Source organism: Pleurodeles waltl, chromosome 8 (assembly GCF_031143425.1).
Source record: "Pleurodeles waltl isolate 20211129_DDA chromosome 8, aPleWal1.hap1.20221129, whole genome shotgun sequence".
Taxonomy (NCBI): domain Eukaryota; kingdom Metazoa; phylum Chordata; class Amphibia; order Caudata; family Salamandridae; genus Pleurodeles; species Pleurodeles waltl.
Window position 1 is genome coordinate 350,284,222 of NC_090447.1, and position 23,464 is coordinate 350,307,685.

At 45.3% G+C, this 23,464-nt stretch overlaps 1 protein-coding gene across 1 annotated transcript in view; it reads left to right on the forward strand.

Annotated features, from left to right (window-relative positions):
* C8HXorf38 (chromosome 8 CXorf38 homolog) overlaps positions 1 to 23,464 on the forward strand; it is a 120,013-nt gene that overhangs the window by 58,524 nt on the left and 38,025 nt on the right. The window contains exon 5 of the mRNA XM_069204218.1: positions 9,353 to 9,517. Coding sequence (XP_069060319.1) covers positions 9,353 to 9,517 — 165 coding nt within the window. The remainder of the gene's footprint in view (positions 1 to 9,352; positions 9,518 to 23,464) is intronic.

Below are 23,464 nucleotides of genomic sequence, written 5' to 3' on the forward strand. Positions count from 1 at the left end.
AGGCCAACCCCCTAAAAGCACCCAACCTTGCACCGTGCACGGCCTTCACCCATGCGCAGCATAGGTTGCCTGCAAGGCCTGGCTTGCAGCCAGACCCTGCAGCCAACCCCCCTAACCACCCAACCCAATGCTGTGCACAGCCCTTTGGGGGGGTGCGGTGGGAGTTGGCCTCAGCTGGGTGTTAGAATAGGTGTGAGTGGGTGTACCATGGTGGTGAGAGTAGCTATGAGTGTCTGTCTGGGTGTGAGAGTGCGTATATCAGTGTGGGTGCATCAGTGTGTGCGCAGGTCTGTAAGTGGGTGCATGAGGGTGTCAGTGGGTCTGAGAGTGGGTGTGTGAGAGTCTTACTGGGTCTGTGAGTGGGTGCGTACGTGAGTGGGAGAAAAATAGAAAGAGGGAGAGAGAGAGAGAGAGTTTTTAGGCTTTGAAATATGATATGCTTAAAATGACTATTTCTGGACCAATTGAAAAGAAAAATATATTTGTCATTTAAAAAGAATAAGATCACCTTTCAGTATAAGCCTTAAACATTTGTAGTTACAAAAAAAAGAGTGAAACGAGTCCGGCTGGACTTGAACCCCTCAACGCTCAGTGTGAAGGTCTGTGTCCTTCACACTGAGCTAATCAATTTTTCTTTCTTTCTTTTTTTTAGCCCTTTATGGGCTTTCGGGGACCTTGCGGTCCTTACATATCTTTTTTGTTACAATTTTTTTTAATTGTAAAACAAGCCCTTTACGGACTATCTGGGACCGTGGGTAAAGCCTCAAGGCCTCCCCCGCAATCCCATTGCTTCAGCAACCAAGAAGCTGCTTTAAATAACAGCTCTGTGGTTCCTAAAGCAAACCTTTCATCTCTTTTCCCTGCACGCATAGTTGCTTGCAGAGGACAGAGATGAAAGCTCTGGTTTTTGACAGCGGGACCTGTTTGACAGATCCCTCTGTCAAAAACTGAAATGTTTGCTATGGCTTGGTGGCAGCTTCAAAGCTACAGCCAAGCCACAGCAAACAGCTATGTCCTGGGGTTGGGCACCCCGGGACATAGCAGGAGCCAGCCCTTGGGGGTGGCGGTTCCCAGGGCCATCAGTGGCACCTTGAGCAGGGCCACGCAGCCCCCCTCCAATGTAGGCATAGCGACCGGGAGGTGGTGGTCCCCGGGGCTAATAGGGGTCTGAAACAGACTCCCTTTACATAATTTAGTATGAGCCCCGGGGAGGTGGTGATCCCCGGGCTGTGGGGGAGGCCATCGGTCCTCCCCCACACATTAAAAGCATTTTTGTCCCCAGGGTGGGGGGTCATGCGTCCCCCGCTCATATTCCATTGAAGCGTAGGTCCCTGGGGCTCTAGGTGAGGCCATTGGACCCCCCATATTAAAAGCATTTTGCTCCTGGGGTGGTGGTCCCCAGGGTGCAGGGTGGGGAGCCACAAGGCCCCGCTCATATTTCATTATAGCCCGGGGGGGTGATGGTCCCCAGGGTTGTGGGGGATGCCATTGGGCCTCCCCCATATATTAAAAGCATTTTTTTCCCGGGGGTGATGATCCCTGGGGCGTAGGCGGCCCGTGCGCCCCGCTTCTATTTCATTATTCACCCTGGGGAGGTGTTGGTCCCCGGGGCTGTGTGGGGCCAGGAGGCCACCTCTATTAAAAAGAAAAGAGTGCCCCGGGAACCTAGCCCACCCAAGGGTTTATTTAAAAACAAGCGCACATGTTTTTTTTTTCTGCATATTTGCGACCCCTATCGCAAATATGCAGTAAAAACTAAAAATTTAAATGCCTTTTAGTCCTGGGGAGGTGCCTTGGGAAGCCAGTATCAGAGCTAAGGGTTCAAGGTGTTCATTCCCTGACTCCTTTTGTGTTTTTTACTATTTTTTTCTGGGACTCTGCTTCAGCCAAGACCCAAGATGGATGCCAAAACTTCCTTGTTGAAGTGCTGGCAGCCAATCAGATCTCAGCACGAGATCAGGAGGGATCGCAAACCCTTTGCGTCCCTAGATATACAAATTTAGATTTCCTTCAAGTTCTCATGAATGGATTTACCCAAAATAACACAAATGGCTCTTTCTGGACCAAGAGCTACCTTTCTGCCAAATTTGGTGTATTTCTGTCCAGTGGTTTTTGCGCTATCACCGTTCAGTTTTTCCCATAGGAATTAACATTGAAAATTCTCTAAATTTCACCCCCCTCCTTTATCTCGGCCCCCGCTTGACGGATCACCCCAAAACTTTCCAGGCAGCAGCTCACGTGATTGTCAAATTCTTTGGCAAACTTTTGTGAAGATTCATCAAGCTGCGCCAAAGATATAGGCAAGCAAACACAGCTTTTTCTATAGAAACTAGGTCCTAACTATAACTACCTAGTGGCGACTGCCACTAGGTACTATATATATATATGTGTGTGTCTTAGACAAACGTCTAGCACCTCAATGTACTACTCCTTCACAAGTATTACACTCCTGCAATACAGTTTCCTTGGGAACCCGTTTATGATAGATTGCTAACTACGAACCAGGTCAAAAGTTCATAAACCAAAACTGTCCTCTGGCGAAATAGAAAAACCAGTAGCACAATCCTTTAAAAAAACTCACTCTCTTTAACCAATAATTGTACAGCATACAAACAACAGTTACAGCAACTCTATTTTTTTAATGGAGCATAATCTACCAATATCAAGACTACCTTTTTCACCCTCCCCTTTTGCACTACCTTTACTAACTCTAGGTTCTTCCTGAATATTAATCCTTCTGATGCAGACTCCTCTTGTGACTGGCATCCCCATACTGCATCATGGTTCGTCTCTGGAGTGTGGAGCACAGATTTATCCATTGGGCTAGAAAGTATGGCATAACTTGTGGTATTGACAGAGATTTCGGATTTCCCCAGTTGGACATCACTTGAATCGGCTACAGACTTTTGACATGGCATCAGTTGTTACCAATGGTTGAAAGCATTTTGGATTGTGATCACTCATATTTCTTGATTGTGCACTGTGGTGCTTGCCCTAGGCACAATCACAGGAGTGGGACTTGAAATCCAGATGAAGGAGACCTTTTCCTAATTGATGTCTCTGCTCATACAGCCTTCGTATATTTCAAAATGTCAAAGGCAAAAATGGCACTGGTCTAAACTATTTTGTTCTAAGGTACAGAAGTCCTGGGGACATGTTAATAAAACAGTTCCTGCGTTTGTCCGTGACCATGGAAAGGGCTCTACTTATCCTAATATCATCTATTTTGACATGCCAGGTCTCTACAATACAAGATGGAGTGCTCTTCACTGCAGAAGGAAACAGGATCTTCCTTAATAACACCAAGTAATGCATCCAGTTGCACATCTAAGTGTGCACACTATTAATAAAACGTTAGCAACACAAAAGGATGATGTACGGAGTGCTGAAACATTTCAAGCTACTCACAGTCCAGCCCAAACTTCAAGACCAGGTCCTCCAAGGACCGCAAACAAGAATCCTGGGACCAGTTTCAGGGTATCGCCCTTCAACATCCAGGCTAGCTTGAATCCACTGACACAGTGAGCAAGGGACCAACGTCTGGGCATACCCTTCCCACCCGCAGGACTTCCGCTGGAACCGGAGCAACCAAACACTACCCTTTCCTATATATATTTATCCAACTCCCATAAGAGTTTTGCAAGCTCATACATCTAATATACAGCAACTGGGTAAGGACTGTGCATAATACAGTGTGAGGAGGGACTGCCTGCGCCACAGAGACCCCTCCTCAGGGTAACATACATGAGTACTAGAGTATTGGAATGGATTATTCTCTTCACTGACACCTTTCTCTAAAGCAGCATGCAAGCGTAGTAGGTTGTGGTGAGGGACTTACCTTTCAGCTGAGACCTCTGTCTTGGACAACAAGTGTGCGTAGTAGGTTGTGGGAATGGATTGGCCTCTCTGCTGAAACCCCTCCTCAGTGTGACCGGCATACGTCGTAGGGTGTGGGGAGGGAATGACTTACCTGCTGGGACCCCTCCCCAGGGCAGTGCTTAATATGAGCCAGTGGTTTCCAGTGCTTGGCACCGGCGCTTAATTGTCAATACAGGCACTGATAACTGCCTGCCGCACTGTGGTGCTGTTTCTCTCATTTAGAGATTAGCACAGTGACAGTAGTTTATTAATTCAATATGCATTAAAAGTGACTAATACCTGCCGCTCAAACCATTCTTATAGCTTTGGGGGCCTGAAATAGTGTAAAATGTCACTCTTGTAGATGTATGATGGTTAGTAGTTGTGTTGGTATGGACATTGGCAGCACTGGTAGGGGCAATAGGTGGTACAAGCTGCAGTGGGCTACTTACGAGGGCCCTGGCACTTATTTATTTACAAATTAAGCACTGCCTCAGGGTGACGATCGTACTTAGTAGGGTACGGGGAGCAGCTGGCTTCTCCACTAGCACCTCTCCCCTATGTAACTGGTGTGGAGTAGGGTGTGGGGAGGGACTAGCCTCTCCAAAGATACTCCCTCCTCAGGACGATGGGTATGTGAAGTATGGTGTGGGGAGGGACTGGCCTTTCTGCTGAGACCTGTCCCTAGGTTGAGAGGTGTGCGTAGCAAGCTGTGGTGAGGGACTAGCCTCTCTGCTGAGACCTCTCTCTTGGACAACAGGTATGCGTAGTAGAGGCTGGGAAGAGACTGGCCTCTCCGCTGAGATCACTCTACAAGCTGATGGGTGTACGTAGTAGGGTATGATTAGGGATTGGCCTCTCAACTGACATCCCTCCCCTAGGCGACAGGTGAGTGTAGTAGGGTGAAGGGAAGGACAAGCCTCACTGCTGGGCCCCCTCCCCCAGGGTGACACATTCCCTCCTTCACCCTTCCGTCTTCAAGAGAGATAGTTGGATTCAATCTGTCTACCTGGTGATGTGTTACTTGAATGAGAAGCCTGTTTTAAAGAAGAATCCCAGATATTTAGCATAATTTGTCAGCAGGGCGTGAATCCCGGTAGGTGTAAGTTGGAGTGCCTGGCTTGAATCTGAGACTGTTTGGTGCCCTTGTATACCGAAGGAATTTATTGTTTGTAGGATTTAGCTTCAGTACGTGATATAAGACTGTATGAGTTTGATGCATGATTTTGCCTTTGGCTTATATCTTTAGGTAGGTTGGGTGTCATTTGTATTGATGGATCTTGATGCTGCTGTCTGCAGGAACGGATCTGAGGGATTCCAAGTGGAGCTCAGAAATGTGGAGAAGATGATATAACCCTGCTTACTCTGCAGGAGACAGAGAATGTCTGTGATTTGTACAGCCTATTTTGTATGACCTAATCCTGGTAGGTGAGGTAGGAATTGAACCATTTCTAGAAAGTGCCTGAATAATCCCATGTGTGTTTTCAGGTTGGTAAGCAGAGCTGGTTGGTCATCTTTGTTGAAGGCTGCAGAGGTGTCAAGCAGGATTAAGAGGCAGGGGGTCATTCCTGCAGTTGTAGTGGGCTGTTTAAGTGCCGCAGCATAGCCTGAAGCTTGATTGGTAGTCCTTTAGAAGAATATTCTTGCTGACATGATATGCTATGAAAATAATTTAGTGCCAGTCGCGACTGGCGACTGGCACTAAATTATTTTCATCATACAATTTTAAGACTCTAAGGGGAAGAAAATTAAACCCTAGCTTCGTTTTAATGTTTAAGTGTATATGCACCCTACCATTAGTGACTGCCTTGCAATAAGGTTCAAGTGGTGGTGGAACTCCTTATGACAGCCCCCCACATTAATAATGAGCTGGGTGACCATTACAGTTTCACTGGAGCTAGCTTTCTTACGGATAGACAAAGGCTTGGGTTTAGAGGCAGTGGGTGTGAATAGGTTGCAGCTTTGAACCTATTGTCCAGAGTAAATGTATGAAACAAGTAGTTAGAAATGGAGAGCTTACACATACTGGATACCTTTTTTGTGCTAGCATTCAAAATGAAATTATACACCACCTTAGCCAGAGGTGAGAATTGTTTACGCAATGCTTCTGTAAATCCTAGTATCCTACTATCGTACATACCTCAGGGGTCACCACATTCTGACTTGGATGAACATGGCAGGGGGAAACATACGGCATGCCCTCACAAGGGAGCACATGGTATTCTTATGACGTGGATCCACCAGGGTACTGTGTCTCACCTTCACCCTGCTCGCCTCTCCCCTCCAGATGACGCCACCTTCTACCATGAGGTACTTGGTAGGGCTGCAGCTTACCACAAACACAAAAATACTTAGAGGACCTGACAAAGATTTCCTCTTCAAAACTGTTTCCTCTGCCCATCGTTCTATGCAGTACCTGTCTGTGCTGATAGAAAATATAGAGCCTCCCCTTCAGAAGATCCCATCTACATTAGGGGCCAACTCCCTCCTGATTCCCCTGGTGGTGCATACTACTTGCAAACGGGTAAATGTATAGTCACCGTTGATGCCCCGCCGCCAAACAAAGAGAGCAAACTAATAGACATTGCTGGCAAGCGTGTTGCAGTTTGCCAGTCATTGGCATATCATCTGCTCCATCTGCCTTCTCTCTAGATAATGACTGGGCCCACTGAGACAAAATGAAGTAGCTCCTCCAACGTGTCCCACCATAGCATTCTAAGAGAGGGCCCAAATTGGTCTCAGAAGGCAAGCTGATCTCCAACACTACCATTAGGTTTGCCTTTTTTGCCTTAGATGCAGCTGACACAGCTGCATGGGGCATCAACTCTAGTGTACTATTACAGATACGCCTGGCTCTGTATTTCTGGCTTCAAGTCGGACATTCAGCTGCAGCTTCTCAACATACCCTTTGATGGGGAACATCTCTTTGGCCCCCAGTTTGGTGGCATGCTGGAGAAAATTTAAAAAGGCACACAGATGGCGAAGGCCATGGACGTTCTGCAGATGCCTTCCTCTTGTGGGTTCTTGCACCTCTCAGTGTATCGTGGAGTCTCCAAAGCCAGCCTCCACTTCTTTCCATCATCCGCCAGCCCAGCAAACCTCCACAAGAGGCTACTTTAGGGCCAATTACCATGGTAATAGCGCCAAAGGTAGAGGCAAAGGTAGCTCCCCCAAAGGAGCTGCCCCTCCTCACCCCACCACACACCACCTGTCAAGGGACAATTTCAGATGTTCTTCCCTGCATGGCAACACGTCACCTCAGACCAGTGGGTAAGAGATATTATTCAACATGGTAATTACCTGGAGTTCATTTCCACATCACCCAACATGCCACCCCACAAACATGTACTCTCCCCAGAACACCAGTGCCTGCTCGAGGAAAAGGTTCAAGTGTTCAAATGCTCTTACTCAAAGGGGCTATAGAGCCTATGCCACAACACCTACAGGGCTCAGGGGTGTTTTCCCTCTATTTCCTGATTCCTAAGAAGGACTAGTCCCTCAGGCCCATTCTGGACCTCAGGCTCCTAAACGAGTACATCCTGTAAGAGCACTTCCACATGGTCACTCTTCACGATGTCATTCCATTGCTACAGCAAGGTGGCTTTTTCACTGCACTTTATCTCAAAGACACCTACTTTCACATCCCGATTCATCCAGTGCATCAGCTGTACCTCCAGTTTGCGGTTCGTGGAAAACACTACCAGCTCTAAGTGCTGCCCTTTGGGGTCACTACCGCACATTGCGTTTTTACAAAATGTCTTGCAGTAGTAGCCGCGCAACTGCGAAGACAGGCCATATGTGTATTTCTATACCTGGACGATTGTCTGATATTGAGCCCAATGAAACAGCAGTACTGTGTATGCAGCCAAACCACTTTAGACCTACTTAACCAACTGGGCTTTACCATCCACGCTGTAAAATCTCATCTCCAACTCCTTCAAATCCAACCCTTTCTGGGAGCCATCCTCAGTGTAGAGGTCAGCAAAGTCTAACCCAATTCGTCCAGAGTCCAGTCATTCCATGCCTTGCTGCCTCTTTTTCAGCCAAATCAGCAGGTGACAGTCTGGAGAGTCATACGCCTCCTTGGCATGATAACTTCCTGCATTGCCATAGTACCCCAAGCAAGATTACACGTGCACCTGCTGCAGGAAGGTTTATCGCATTAACGATCTCTTTCAGAGGGTCATTGGGAAGATCTAGTGTTGATCAGCTGCTTCGGTGGAACACCAACAATTAATAAGGGGAAGGCCTTATCAAAATCAGGCATAGCCATTTGAATTGTTAAATGCATCCAAAACTGTTATGGAAAAGACGAAAGGGCTTTGCCTGCTCCTCCTAGAGCCCAGTGTACAAGAAAAGAAAGGGGCCTCTATGGCCTTCCCTGGGAACATCCCTATAGCAGATATTTTAAAAGCAGCTACTTAGTCTCCATGTCATATTTTCTCTAAACACACCTTTGCAGATGTATTAGCCCACCAACAAGCCAGTGTTCGTAAGGTTATTCTACATACTCTTTTCCATTCTTCCTCAACATCCACAGGCTAGCCACCGCTGAGGGAAGGACTGCTTTACAATCTATGCACAGAATTTGTATCTACAAACAAACATGCCTTGAACGGAACATGTTACTCACCCTGTAAGCATCTGTTCATGGCATGTAGTACTGTAGATTTCCATGTGCCAATCCCTCCTCCCCGGACACCTCTGGCTGTTGCAGTTATCATCCTTTCTTACTTCCCTTGCATGGTCATTCTCTAACTCTCTTTCAATCTTAATCGCTTTGCTCCAGCTTCGCCCACTGTGCGGAAAAATAATCTAACAATGGATTTGATGACCATGTGCATTGCATGCAAGAGGTTGAGTCACAGTACTTTGTGACTCCAGAAGAATTTGTTGAAGAAAAACAACTTGCACACATCCGGGCCCAACACTTGATGGCAGGAGTATGTACAACATGTAAATCTACTGCTCTACATGCCACGATCAGATGCTTACAGGCTAAGTGACAATTTCCTTTTCATTTTATTAGGCAGTTTACATCTTCGAAATATGCAAAATGACAGAGCCTGTCGCTCTCCATTGTGTGCATAGGATCTTTCTTCACTTTTACTTGTTATTATGTTGCAGTGGTAAGTTTAATAAAGCTTTCATATCCCATGAGGTCTTTTGGAGCTGAGAAGGAGTCACAATCAAAGAACCTTCCTCGTCCTTTGATTTTTCCCATACTGCCATTCCCTTGTTTTCCTGTGACACAGCAGCTCTAGCCCAACATCAATGTCTAATTGCTTATTTTAATTTTACATAGAAAGGTGCCACAATGTTCTCTATCTTTAGTATCTATGGTATATGTTGATAATTGCTTACTTACCAGTGTAATTTGGGATATCTTTCTTAATTGTCCTTTGACTACCACATTGACATGCAGCTTAATTTGCCTTGTGACTATTCATAATTGATTGTTATGTGTGCTCCTTATTATCAAACTCCGTAACAGGTTTTGGCTTCAGACTGGGATGTACAGATACCCGGGGATGATGATGTGGACGGGCTGCATGTCATCTGTGGAATCTCCATGGAAGAAGTAGAAATGGAATTGTTAAGGGAAAAACTTCAGGAAATGTATGATCTAGCTGAGGAACAAGACATACTTTCAGACAAGGTACGTACCTTGGAGAAGTGATTTATAATACTTTCACACTCCATAATTGTCATTATGCAGGGCACAAATGTACTGTGAGAACCTGATGCCTGGTGACTGATGCCAAGACCCATTCCTGGGCCTTTTATGAACAAGCCAGGCTGTGGGATAACTTTGGCAGGAGAAAATTAAGGGTTTGTGTTTTGCTTGTGTACTTGGTGTGTACTTGATGTTAGTCTTCTCAGCACTAACGTTCATAGCTTAGTAGATGGGAACCATGTGGTGTGGGGACCTTCAGAGGATTGCAAAACATACAGAATTGTAGATGTCTAGTTGTGAATAAGGGGCTTGCCCTCCTCCAAAGGGTTCCACATTATCAGCATTGAAAGTGAAGCTTGATGTGTTTGTGATGTCAGCTGGAACTGAGAGGTGGAAAAATCAACATTATTGACACATACCCCTTCTGTAATTTTATATTGTGTACAACACCTCATGAACACCCTCTGTAAGTTTATACCATGATTCACATGTGCAGTCTAAGTGTGTCATTTGGGTATAAAACAAAGTGCCTTTTGCCTCCTTGCCCTCCAGCCTCAGGCGCCCATTTTCTTTTTTTTTTATTATAGCTTTGTACTGAGGTTTTGAATAACATAAAATTAAATAAAATGCTAAGATCTATACATATAAACAGAGGGATGGTGTGTAAACACTCTTTAGACCTCAGAGAATTCAAGGGTCAAATAGCTTATCCCCTCTTATTTTCAGTTTCCTATTTGTTCAGTTTTTGACCTTTAGCAATTATTGGTCAAGAAAATCTAAACATTTTGTTCAAATAATATTAAAAAGTCACACTTGTTTCTTGCTGTAGAAGATATAATTTCGATGTTAGCTAGTTTAGTTAAATTCTTTGTCTAAACTCTGATGATTACACAGCAGTCTTAGTTTATTTCTTTCTATAACAAGTTTTTGTACCTACAACTTTACTGTAGAACTCTTTGTGTGAAGCTTTGAAATATCAGTGAAAATAATAGCTTTACACCTATGATTATTGGTTCATCAAATATTAATGATAGTTTGTTAATTACTTTATTCTAAATGCATTCAGTTTTGGGGCATCTAAGACACGTATTAAAAATTGACATTTTCACTGTAACACTTCTAACATGTCTGTTATAGTTAAGTTTTGCATTGTTTTCATTTTTGAGGGTGTCCATGAAGTCTCCACCTGATTTTTGTTGCATCAGTTTATTAGGCATATCTGTCAAATAATTTGGGATAGATTATTGGAATGTGCCCCATTCTGAAGTTGTAGTTTCAGGATCATTTTCTTCAGATCATTTGTTTCAGCACCTTGAAAATATGTCTATGCTGCTTTGACCGACTTCATTATTTGAATATGAAGTAGAAAATAAATAGGGGGCGTGGCCAACATGGCTACCGGGATGGCCGCATAATTTGCAGCTCCGATCCCGGCCCGAGTTTACTATCCTAATACAGATGCCTGCACCCTCAAAAGTGCGAGTCGCCGCCTGCTCTGGCTGGGGCGCCAACATCGTCTCATCTAAACCCGACTGCGGCACTTCAAGCACCAAGGAGCGGGCTGCGGTCCCATGAAAGGCCGACGAGGGCCGTGGAAAGCGAGGCCGCTTGCCAGCGCCGCCGGGATGTGACGCCGCCCTACACCGCAGCAGCTGTGACGGGGACCGAAGCAGCGCTCCCGGCGTGTTTGTTGAACGATCCGGCTGCCGGAGGGGAGGCGCTGACTGTGGTGCAGGTGAGGCTGCACCTGTGCCCCTGCTCCGGGGCCTTGCGCCTGGAGCGGCCGCCCTCTCCTGAGGTTGCACTCGGCTCGATACGAGCTACGCACCCTGCACTTCCCTCAGCCCGCCTATCTGAGCCGCTGGGACGCGTGGCCGCCTTATGCTCTTGGGGCTGGCGCGCGGGCTGAAGCCGCGTTCCCCACTGGAGCGAGTGTGGCTGCGCTGGTGCCCCTGCTCTGTGACCCTGCACCCGGGGCGGCCGGCTGGGGATACCCCGTGGCGTTGTGAAGACGACCCCTTGCGGCCCGCGCCGGGATCAAGTAACAGCTTGGCAGAAAGGGGGAAAAGGAACGTAAAAAGCAGAGTGAAAAGATAGAGAGTGAGAAACAGGACCGACGTGGGACAGGAACACCAAAGGTCAAGAAAACTGGGTACGCACCAGTCCCAGCCTCCAGGCAGTTCCAGAACAGTAAAACAGACTTCCTCAAGCAATAAAACACACAAAAGGGCACAACACTATATCCTCCTTTGGCGCTTTACCGGCGGCTCTAATCGAGCCGCAGCGCTCCCAGCAGTGCTCTCAACAGACTCAAAAGACTTGAGGCTCTCCATTATAAAGTGTGCACACTACGCAAGCAAAGTACCCCTACCCAGTCCTCACTACTCCAAACAGCGCTGACTGGTCCCAAGCTATGGGCCCTACGCCCCTGCCACAACGCGCAGCCCTGACAGATACGGCGCTCTAGTACCCGAGTGTGGAGAAACTTTTCTACCTAATACGTAGCAAGATTCCCACTTTAAAGGAACAAACCTCTGCAGTCCGAACCAATTGAAGCCGCTCAAAAGACAATTGTTAGCAACAACACTGCTACGTAAATAATCAATGGGCAAACCAAAGACCCCACGTGCACCCTCTCGGAATATGGATTCTGGAGCTCCACCCCCACCTGCGGAAGCCTCGGCCACACAACAAGCACTACAAAAGATGGAAATAACACTCCAAATGCACACAACGTAATTTGAAAAGATTTTTCAAGCTATACTAGACACTAAAATTACCTTGGAAGCAAAAATAGGCTCGGTGATTGAAGATGTTAACCTATTGCGTACAGACCAACACGCGTTGGCTGAAAAGGTCGCAGGTTTGGAAAAAAATGCGTCACACCTTTCACCAGCGGTAACCAAACTCCAGTCACAAATAGGGGCTATAACGGCAGAGATGGAGACACTGAAGCGCAGAGCTGAAAAAGCGGAAGGAAGGTCTTGACGTAACAATATCCGCTTCGTGGGATTCCCCGAGCATGTTAAGGACCCGTGCGCAGAACTGTTTACTGAGCAATGGTTAACAGAAACAGTACTGAAGGACAATGTCCCGAAGTTCTTCTCAGTAGAACGTGCCCATAGGGTTCCCAGAAAACCCTTGCGCTCAGCCTCGCCCACTAACAACAAGACTCCTCAATTACCGCGATAGGGACCTCATATTGCAATTGTTTAGCAAAGCAGGCCCAATGCGCTTCGAAGGTGCAGACATATCGGCCTACCCGGACTTAACAGCGGAGGTACAGAAAAATTCATTTTTCCGAGTCAAAAAGCGATTAAGAGAACACAACATCAAATACGCTCTGCTGTTCCCGGCCAAACTCCAAATACAGGATGACACCCGCACTCTCTTTTTTACCTCACCAGAAGACGCATGGACTTGGCTACACGCAAAGGGACTCGCTGACCCGTTAAATGCAAGAAGTCCCATGGACAAAAATCACCCCCCTAGAGACAAACGCAAATCCCGTAGGCAACAAGATACTAAACCTACCCCTGAACAGTGTCGTGCGGAACGCTCTCTACTGATGCAGACTACATCCCTCTTAGCCAATACATCTCCGGGGTCCGTGTTGACGCAATCGGGATTGGAGTTCGATCTAGGGGTACATTCTGACTCTACGGATTCCACCTGCGGCCCCAATCTTACTCCACGGACATCATACGACATCTGCTAGTGTTTACCAGACTCGGACACAACGGCACATGACTTCACATCCCAGTGAAGAAGCCACTAATCGCCTGCTAAAACTTTTTGCTGCCCACCGGCTTCGCCTCTACTTCATCGTTACCCCTGACCTCAGCAAAAGGTTCACGGTTGCCCCCAGAAAGTAGCAATCTCAACAAGAGCACAATGGGTCGGGATCAGCATTGACTTGAACTTACTAATTTGAAACACCCCCGCACCATATGTACCGTTCCACCTGGTTGGCAAGTATTGTATCATCAAAGCCCTTGCCACAACCACAGTTATTGTTAGATATAGTTAATGTTATTGTTTTCATTAAAAGAGTCACAACCATGAGGCATAACTTAGCTTATAGTATTCAAAGTAAATGTCATTATTATGTTAACAGTAGGTACAAACTAGGTAACCGTAGTACAAACTGGCTAGGCGCAATGGGCATGAAGTATATTATTGATACAAAAAGAGTCGGACCCGCAAACCCACAAAGTCCATGCACAAAATCACAAATACTCCATGGCATCCCAAAGACAACAGTATAACCCACAATATAACATACTCACATGGAATATAAGGGGCATGGCAACCCCGCATAAACAACAACAGATCTACGCATACCTTAGGAGACATCAAATACATTTCGCCATGCTACAGGAGACACACCTGGCTAAGTCCTCTTTGGAGTATACAAAAGTAAAATGGAAGGGGCAATTATATGGTACCACCTTTTCAACATACGCCCGGGGAGTAGCGATCTGGATAGCCCCTGGGGTCCCTTACGTTATGTCCCACGTACAATGTGACTAAAATGGTCGATATGTCCTCCTAGAGGGCGCCCTAGATGGGGAACCCATGGCTTTAGCATCAATATATACCCCCAATTCAAATCAATGGGAATTTTTATGGACACGTAACAGTAGCAAACTCAACGACCCGGAAATGGATGCCATATGGGGTGGCGACTTTAATTGCGTATTAGACACTCACAGAGACCGTTCTATCCCCCCGTTGGACAACACTTCAGCTAAACGTGCCTCACTCGAACTTGCAGAGTGGGCCTCCAATAATAGGCTAAGAGAAATTTGGAGAACTGGCTACCCCACACACCGTGAATACTCTTTCTACTCCCCAGTGCATAAACTATACACTAGAATAGATATGATATTCGCATCAAATGACATAATCCCAAAAATAACCACATCAGGCTACCTGGCTCGCACCATATCAGATCATAATCCGCTCTGAGCTACCCTGAGAATGGGCCGCACACACACGTGCATTCCCACATGGCGTTTACAACCAGATGCCCTCATAGATCCTCCTTTTCATGCTGAACTAGCTAAATGCTTATCGGATTACTTTGCTTTAAATAAAAAAAACAACAACAGCGCGCGCCATGAAATGGGACGCTCACAAAGTAGTTATACGTGGCCACTGCCTAGCAGCCTCGGTAGGGGTCAAAAGAATGCTTAATAGGGAACTACTTGAGTTAGAATCTAAAATGCGCAAGGCAGAGACCGAGGCCACTACTAACGTGACCTTGCTTGAAACATTAAACTCGCTGAAATCTGACTACAGAGATGCTGACGCCATACTCAGCAGACATGACTACAGACATTTTAAAGCCCGACAGCACGCAGAAGGAGACAGGTCGGGCAAACTACTGGCATGGCTGGTGCGCCAACCATCACAGTCCTCACCTATAGGCGCGATAAGAACACACTCAGGAGAAGTGATTAACACTCAAGCTGAAATCAATAAGTCCTTTCATACGTATTATCGTTCCCTATATCAGCCCACTAGTCCCCCAAATGAGGAACAACTGACTGAACTCCTATCGTTGATTCCCCAAAATATTAATATCATTGATAGCGCAGCCACACTAGATGGTCCCATTACTAGTGAAGAACTACGCTTAGCTCTTTCTCAAATGGCACGCGGCAAAACCCCTGGATCAGACGGACTACCAACGGAATATTATAGCTCACTATCTGCCCATCTTCTGCAGCCTCTGATCGAGGTATTCATTGAAGCACGAAATAGAAAACAGTTACCAGACTCCATGCGTGAAGCATTGATAGTGGTACTGCCAAAACCGGGACGCGATCCACTTGATGTCAAATCCTACAGGCCACTCTCCCTGTTAAATACTGACTGTAAACTTCTGGGGAAAATCCTAGCAAACAGATTACTCCCTTATCTACCAAACTTAATACACCATGACCAATCTGGATTTGTACCAGGGAGAAACACTTTTCTAAATATAAGACGCCTAATCCGTATATTACACAGTACCACAGAAGCTGAGGCAGTGGCTGTATCATTAGACATAGAGAAGGCATTTGATACGCTCGGATGGGATTATCTCTTCCACACTCTGAAAGCGTTCGGCTTTCAAAACGGCTTCATCAGCTGGATTGCCACGCTATACGCCAAACCAACAGTTCGCGTCAAAACGGGCCAAGTGATATCGGAGGCGTTCCCCATCGGTAGAGGCACCAGACAAGGATGCCCTCTATCTCCTTTATTATTTGCAATAGCTATGGAGCCATTGGCAATTAAACTCCGTAGCTGCGCATACAAATGGGCATCCAAGAATCCAACACATACCATATTATATCCTTATATGCGGATGATGCCTTAATATACTTGCGTAACTATACCTCCTCCCTTATAGGAGTTATACAAATCCTGGATAACTTCGCTCTATCTTCTGGTCTATGCGTCAATTGTGCAAAATCATGTATTTTCCCTCTTACGCGTATACCTACTGAGCGGCAAACATCATTACCATTACACCAATTGACATGGGCATATCAGACCTTTAAATATCTAGGGATTCAGGTATACCATTCCATGACAGACCTACGGGAGGGCAACCTTGATAGGCCACTGCCCTCAACTGGAGGATCTATGACATTTTGGAGCTCCCTTCCACTATCACCCATGGGCCGTACGGCCATAGCCAAAATGCTAATATTACCTAGATTTTTATACTATTTCACAGCGCTCCTGATATCCCTGCAACGTTCGTTTTTTCATAAACTACACTCCCTTCTAACAGATCTGTTATGGGGCAGGGACAGACGTAGGGTAGCGCTAGTCATTACACAGTACCCACAGGAGGAAGGCGGGCTCGGCATGCCAAACTATGAATTATACTACGCAGCATCCCAACTCCAATGGGTAACCACGTGGCTTGGCGAACCGCCCACCCCAGAGTGTACAGCGATAACGGCTTATACGGCACCACAAACGATATTGATATCACTTATGTCCAGGCCTCCTTACCCGTCTAATAAAACTCCCCTATTGGAAACAGCCAGATAGTGCTGGCGGAGATATGTTCAGGGCAAAACCCCAATTCCCACTTACTCACCTGCAAAACCTTTGGCTCAGGTACCAGGTGTCCAAGCTCTCTCCTATCACCATGATATACGGGTAACCAAAGCATTGAACACAGGGACCTGTTCTCGAGCTCTAAAGCAAGCACTTTTGCAGAGCTTGTGTCTACCGGAATCATGCAATCTGGGGCCTTCTTAACATTTAGTGCCATTATCAAACTTCTACAAAACCTTTGGAGGCGCAACCCAAATGAACCAGACGTATCCCCTCTACTCACCTCATTACTCACTATAGGAAACACAAAGGGCAGCATTACTAAATTATATAAAATACTCCTAACAGATACCTGCACTGCTCTGACTCAAGTCAAAAGCCGCTGGGATGGCGTCCTCCCCACACCAGTCGTCCAGAAATCCTGGGAAGCTGCCCTTACCACGATTAAATCCGTATCCCGTAACGTTAGACTGAAATACACTCAATTTAATTACATCCACCAAGCATATCTATCTCCGGCCCGTATCAACAAAATATACCCAAACTCTAAACCAGAATGCCCTAGATGTGCTAACCCCGCTGCTAATTTCTACCATATGGTTTGGGAATACCACACAATAAATACTGGCTGGTGCCGCATTACCGAGACGGTAGCAGACATAATAGATAACACGCTTGCACCCACACCGGAATCCTGCTTGCTGGGTATACGATACCGGGGCAAGAATGAAAAACACACTCACAAGTCTATAGATCTTGCGTTTGTAATATACAAGCGATTGATTGCTACACACTGGAAGGCCCCTAATGCCCCCCCATTCCGCCTGGCTTGCAGCCTTGCACAGCTCCACACTAGCAGAGGCCTACACACTAAGACAGCTGCAACTTAGAGGCCAGATACAAGAAGGTGCCGAACACTGGGATCACTTTGCAGTAAAAATAGAGTCTAGAGATGATAAATACCCCCCTTGAAACCCGTGACATGAACAAAAAGCCCTCCTGGTAAATACTTAGCAATCATGACAAGGGTCATATCACACTTGACGTAATACCCCAGTTGATTTCATCATATTAGACCAAAAACATACAGGTGGGCAACAAGCGAAGTTCCACCCAGTTGTGAACATGGAAGTTGATAGTGGCTGCTGATGCTCTGTCAGCCCTGCCCTCGCCCCACTACAAACCACATAACACGCAAGCAAAGCATTCACATATTTCATGCCTACACAGCTGAATGTTACAGCAATCATCTAGAATACCATTAAACATACTTAAGCAAAACTACAGATATGCCTATTGTTATAAAATGCACCAAGTTAAGTTGTATGTCAGTACATTAAAATGTAACCGTATTGTATAGGAATTACAAGTATGCGAAGAGGTACATGAAAAGAGAAAATGTTTACTCTCTTACTAATTCAAGTGAAATGTACTCCTGTTTGTGAGTTATGTATTAATAAACAGATGTAAAAAAATAAAAAAAAGTAGAAAATAAATAGGTGTTTCCTTTCAAAATTTCTTTGAAAATTGAGAAATAAGTGTGTGTGTGTGTGTGTGTGTGTGTGTGTATCATCCTTGTTTTCATCCTATTCACAATAATTTGCTTTAAAGTTTTAATTGACTTGGGTATTCATTTTGCAACATAAAGCAGGAAGAGAAACACCCAGATATGTAATCCCTCGTCCTAGTACAAGCCTGGCTGGTGCAGAAAGGAAATATTCAGAAACTGAAAATTGAAGTTTAGTAGTGGTTTAGACATGTGAACATATACTTTTGGATATGAGAAACCATTTGTAATAGTCACTGATTCTCAAGCATTAACACATTTTTGGTTGTCTGAAAGCAAACACTCCTTTACATGTAGAAAGATGAGAAATGAGGTTGACCGACATTATTGATAACCTGGTGAAGGAACATAATCTAGTGGATTATTTATCTAGACATCCTGTCATCCATGGTTGAATCAAAAACAAATCCAGAGGTCCAATGCTGAGGAATGCTCATGTTTGTGGTTAAGACTACAGTTACAAGTTTCAGAGAAGGATATAATAGAGGCATTGATGGCTGATTGCACAAACTGAGAATTGGAAAAGATAATCACTATGAGCAGATGGAGACATGTAAATGATAAAATATTTTTCAGACTCAGTCCCTGAAATAAAAGCATTTTTATTTTCAAAAGTATACATGAACTGTTGCATTATCTGGTATCTTATTAAGAGGAACAAAATTAGTATTTCTGTGCACTATACAAAGATGTGCAATTGACGTTGTACTTGAGGATCGTAGAGGAGTGACTGAAACAAATACATTTTTATATGATAAGGTGGGGCATCCAAGACAAGATAGGCAAGTTGAAAATATTGTACTAGCTTGCCATTATTGGCAGTGTACAGCAAGGCAGTCATTTCCAGAGGAAGAAGAAATGTATTCACGATTTCTATTATTAAAACAAGTATTGGTTTTATCCATGCTCTACCGCATGACTAATAAACAGGGAAGAAAAAACCTGCCTTACCAGAGGGATCATTTAGTAGGCACACACAGCAAGCATGCCTCTGACTACAAAATGAAACAAGTTTTTTTAATTTTTGTTAAGTGATACGAAATTGATCAGTAACAACAAACAAAGTAATACAAGAGGGTGGAAGCAACATCACAATGAGCGGGGAAGCAGTGGTGGCTGCAACACGTGGGGTTGGTGGAATCAACGCTGTGGTGCCTAGGATCAAGTAACATGGAGGACATGGGCGGGGTCAGCAAAGAGGGCTCAAGGAGAGAACCAAACAGAGACCAAGCAACGAGGAGGGGTTTAGAAGCAAATGAACAAGAGAGAGAGCAACGTGACGTGAAAGCACAGAGAAGAGCTGGTCAAAGGGCAACGCTGTATCAAAGAAAATGTGTATGTAAGAGCGACCCGAAAGATAAAGTTGTGCAAAATCACATTTTAATAATGATATGAAAATAAATGTGCTGGGAGAAGTGGGAAACACAGAGAACAGGGGAAACGGTTGCACTCTCATGGAGTGCTTTTAACAAATGACAAAAAAGTTCCTGAAAAGCAAATACTTATAAAGTATAAATGGAGCCAATCAGAGAGATGGTAAACAGGCTATCCTCAACAGGAGGGCCGAAGGTTAGATGGACAGTGTAAAGCAAATAAAACCATAGAATAGAAAGCAAGAAAATAAGAGTGACTAAACAAAAAGCCAGTGGAAATCAGTGGACAGAGTTGCTTTACAGGTCTGCTGTCCACATGTTCCCAGTAAGCGTTTCACAACAAGACACCTGTGCTGCTTGGCAGACTGTGACCTAAACAGATAATAGACCACTTTGTAATGGATGTGCAAATAAATGGAATGGTAGAAGGGCTGATGGCTACTCTCAAAAAGGGCAAGGCAAAGCTCAAGTAATTGTGATTGACATTCTATGACTACGTTCTGCTTACTTGGTGCCATACTCCTCGACCTACAGGTTTTTTTGACCACAGGCTTATCAGGGTCTACTACTACCATTGTCCTCATCTTACGTATTCACTACCTACCCAGGTACACTAATGACAGATCAACTCATAGAAGCTACAATTGACCTTCTGGAGCCCAGCTAACTGAACACGGGGCTCCCTCTCTACTTACCTTTGATACATACCATTCTGGCCGGACGGCCCAGCCTTGATGAAGTCACTTGTGTGACGAAACACGTGTTGGCTGTATCTCGTTGATGACACAATGATCTCTGGTATCTACAATTAAAGGCTACATCTGCAAAACAAGAACTTGGACTCCAGTCTACTTTCCATTTCAACAAATACACTTTCAGGAATATTTTCCCTGTCACACCATTGGACTTTATACTCTGTGTGCTGTGGCCATCTTGTTCTAATTTCGTCTATGGGTATTTTGTTACCCGTCTTTGTGCCCATCGGGTAGTAAGGCACTGGGCCAGGCTGCACCAGATCCTGCTTTCACTTTGATTACTTGTCTCAGTACAACTGTTTTACTGCTCAGATGTGCGGCGCCTTTCACCCTCACTACCCATTTGTGTATTCTATATCAAGTATTATGGGATTATAGGAGTACGGGATTATACAAGTATTCCACATGGATTGAAAAGGAAGTATCCGTTTGAACAAATGTTAGAAGAAAATCGAGAAACTCGTTTGCCACAAATACCTGTAAAAATCCCATAAAGTCATGAATAAATTGTACAGAGAAGTACATTAATTAAAGTAAAAATTTAATATTATGCAGGCAAGCAGATGAATGCTTGCATGCCAAAACATCAAGTGGGATATTTGGTGTTGGTCAAGCAATGTTAAGTAAAGAAATCTGAAAGCACGTTTCATCCTATGCCTTTAACAGTGGCAGGTCTCAAGGATTCAATGGTCTCTGCTAAAAATGAAAAAAGATCAATAACTGGAAACACCTCACATTTCTAGGATGTTTACAATTGCAGCAATTTCAGGAATGAGCAAGACTGATTCAGTAACTAATGCAGAAGATACAGAAAGCCATCCAGGAGATCATCTTGAAATGTTGGGATCAAATAAAGGTTTGGAAGCTGAAGAGGATTTATTGGGTGATAAAGTGACTAGAATTTCAAGAAGGTAGATGAGGAATGTGTCTGATGACAAGGTGAAACAAATTCCCAGGAGATCATAAAGGATTTCCAAGAAAACACAAAGACGAATTGAGCAGTACTGCTTGTATTTTGTCAAATCTTATGTGGCTAGTTTAAGTTGGACTGTTTCATTGGTTTTTTTTGTTATTAAAAAGGGGGAGAGATGTCATCTTTCAGTTATAATGCTTACACATAATTCTGTTAGTAAATGCGGATAATCAGATGCTATGGCATCCCTGTTACAGTGTGGTTGGAGAAGTTATACAACAGGCGTATGGATGCCTGTGCAGTGTTTCTTATGTAAGTCCTAAAAACTATAGTTTATGCTTTAATTGAGAGCCCTCTGTTTTGATTATTTAAGTTTCCACAGAAAAGTAACCATTAAAACATTTATCTGAGCAGATCACGTTATTTGTGACCTTGATTCATAAGCATCAGTACCAGTGATCCTGGGCACCATTGGTAAATTTGAAGTGATAGTTTGGTATAAAGGTACCTAGGGTAATACAGTCGGGGTATGTGTAGGAGGCTGGCTCGATATATGGTGTACACCTATAGGTGAGGCACCCTGTACTGAGTCCAGGCAACCCTTAGTGATAGTGTAGGAGCTTGTAGATGACCAGAGTTCTCAGAGGGGTAGCTGTGGAGAGCAGCTAAGGCTTATCCACAAGGGTGTAAAGCAGTTGCATATACCACAAAGGTCAATCAGTGATGTACACACTGGAAGGAACCACACCAGTGTTAGAAAAATAATGTATTATTTATTATAATTCACCCACTAAGCTATCTTTAGTATATCTCCTAACCGGTGATATGGACATACAAAAATATACTTAGAAGCAGGTGAGTAAAGCATAAAATAACATGGGCCCCTATGGGGGACCAAACCATATACTAAAAAAAATAGAATGCAAAAATCCCTGCCAACCCAAACTACCACCCAAGGACCCATAGGACTGGTGAGGTAATAAAACCACAAAAGTAAGTAGATAGGATTCCCCAGGCACCTGTGTGCACAGTAGAAATCCCAGGTCAGTATCCATAAGATATCATGGGGAAGTCATGGTTGGAGTTTTTCCATTTTAGGACCCATCCCAGAGGACCCTCAGGAAACCCATAGGGACAAGAGAGGCTCAAGAGTGCCCCCACCGGTGAATACCCAGAGAAGCGGAGTACCTACACCATGGAGCCCAGGTGCATAGGGGTGAAGTTGTGTTGGAACCTCCTGTTGAAGTCAGTGGGGTTCCTCAGGTCTCCAGCTGCTGTCGCGAGCCATGGACCAGGTCAGCGTAACCCAAGCATGGATTCTTGAAGAAGACGACCTGAAGAAAGAGGTGACCGAGTCCAGACCATCCATGGGTACCAAGGTGGTGCAGGGGGCAGTGCCAACCCTTCTTGGAGATGCTTTCTTGTTGGACAGTGGTCGAATTAGTGCAGCCGTGGAGTCCAGGCAATGCAAGAGGATCCTAGGAGTCGTCCATGAGCAGTCCCTATCACGTTGTCGGATTGCAGAGGGGTCAGTGGTCAGCAGAGCCACAAACAAGCCTTAGCAAATACAGGAAGGCGTTCCACAGAGTGCTGCAGAATTTTGGGGACCAACAAGATCCAGGAGACTCTACTTTTGCAGGTAAGTCAAGGCCAGCCCTCAGCAAGCAGGAGAGCTGGGGGGAATCAATGGAGCCCCCAGCAGGAACCTCTGGTAGCAGGCACAGGGAGTTGCAGGGAGGTCTCAGCAGCATGGCAAAGAGGGATGCCCACGTCGCAGGAGTTTGATGGCAGATGTCGTTCTTGGAGCTGTGTAGTGCCGGAGGCTCGGGCTTCTTGGAGCTAAGAGGTCTTTGGACTGAAGAGCCAAGGAGCTTTGGCAACGACAGACAGACACAGTGCACAGGGGCTCCAGCCAAGCAGCTCCAATGAGGGACCACAGACTTCTCAGTTGCAAAGGAGACAGGTCAGACCTCTGGAGAGCCACAGAACCACCACCTGTGTTGTAGAGCCTTGTGGAGTCTGTGGGACAGCAGTATACACAAACTGGTCGTCAATGCTGAGGTGCCTACGGATGCAGTAGAGTGACCGCTTCACTCCAAGGGAGATTCCTTCTTGCTTTCCTAAGTGCAGGCAGAGTCCTTGTGACTCTAGAAAATGCATGGCCAGGGACGTTGCAGATGTCTTGCAGACCTTGGAAACAAAGTTTCAGTAGGAGCCCTCCTACTGGATACAGCCTTGCTCTCAGTCCCAGTGAAG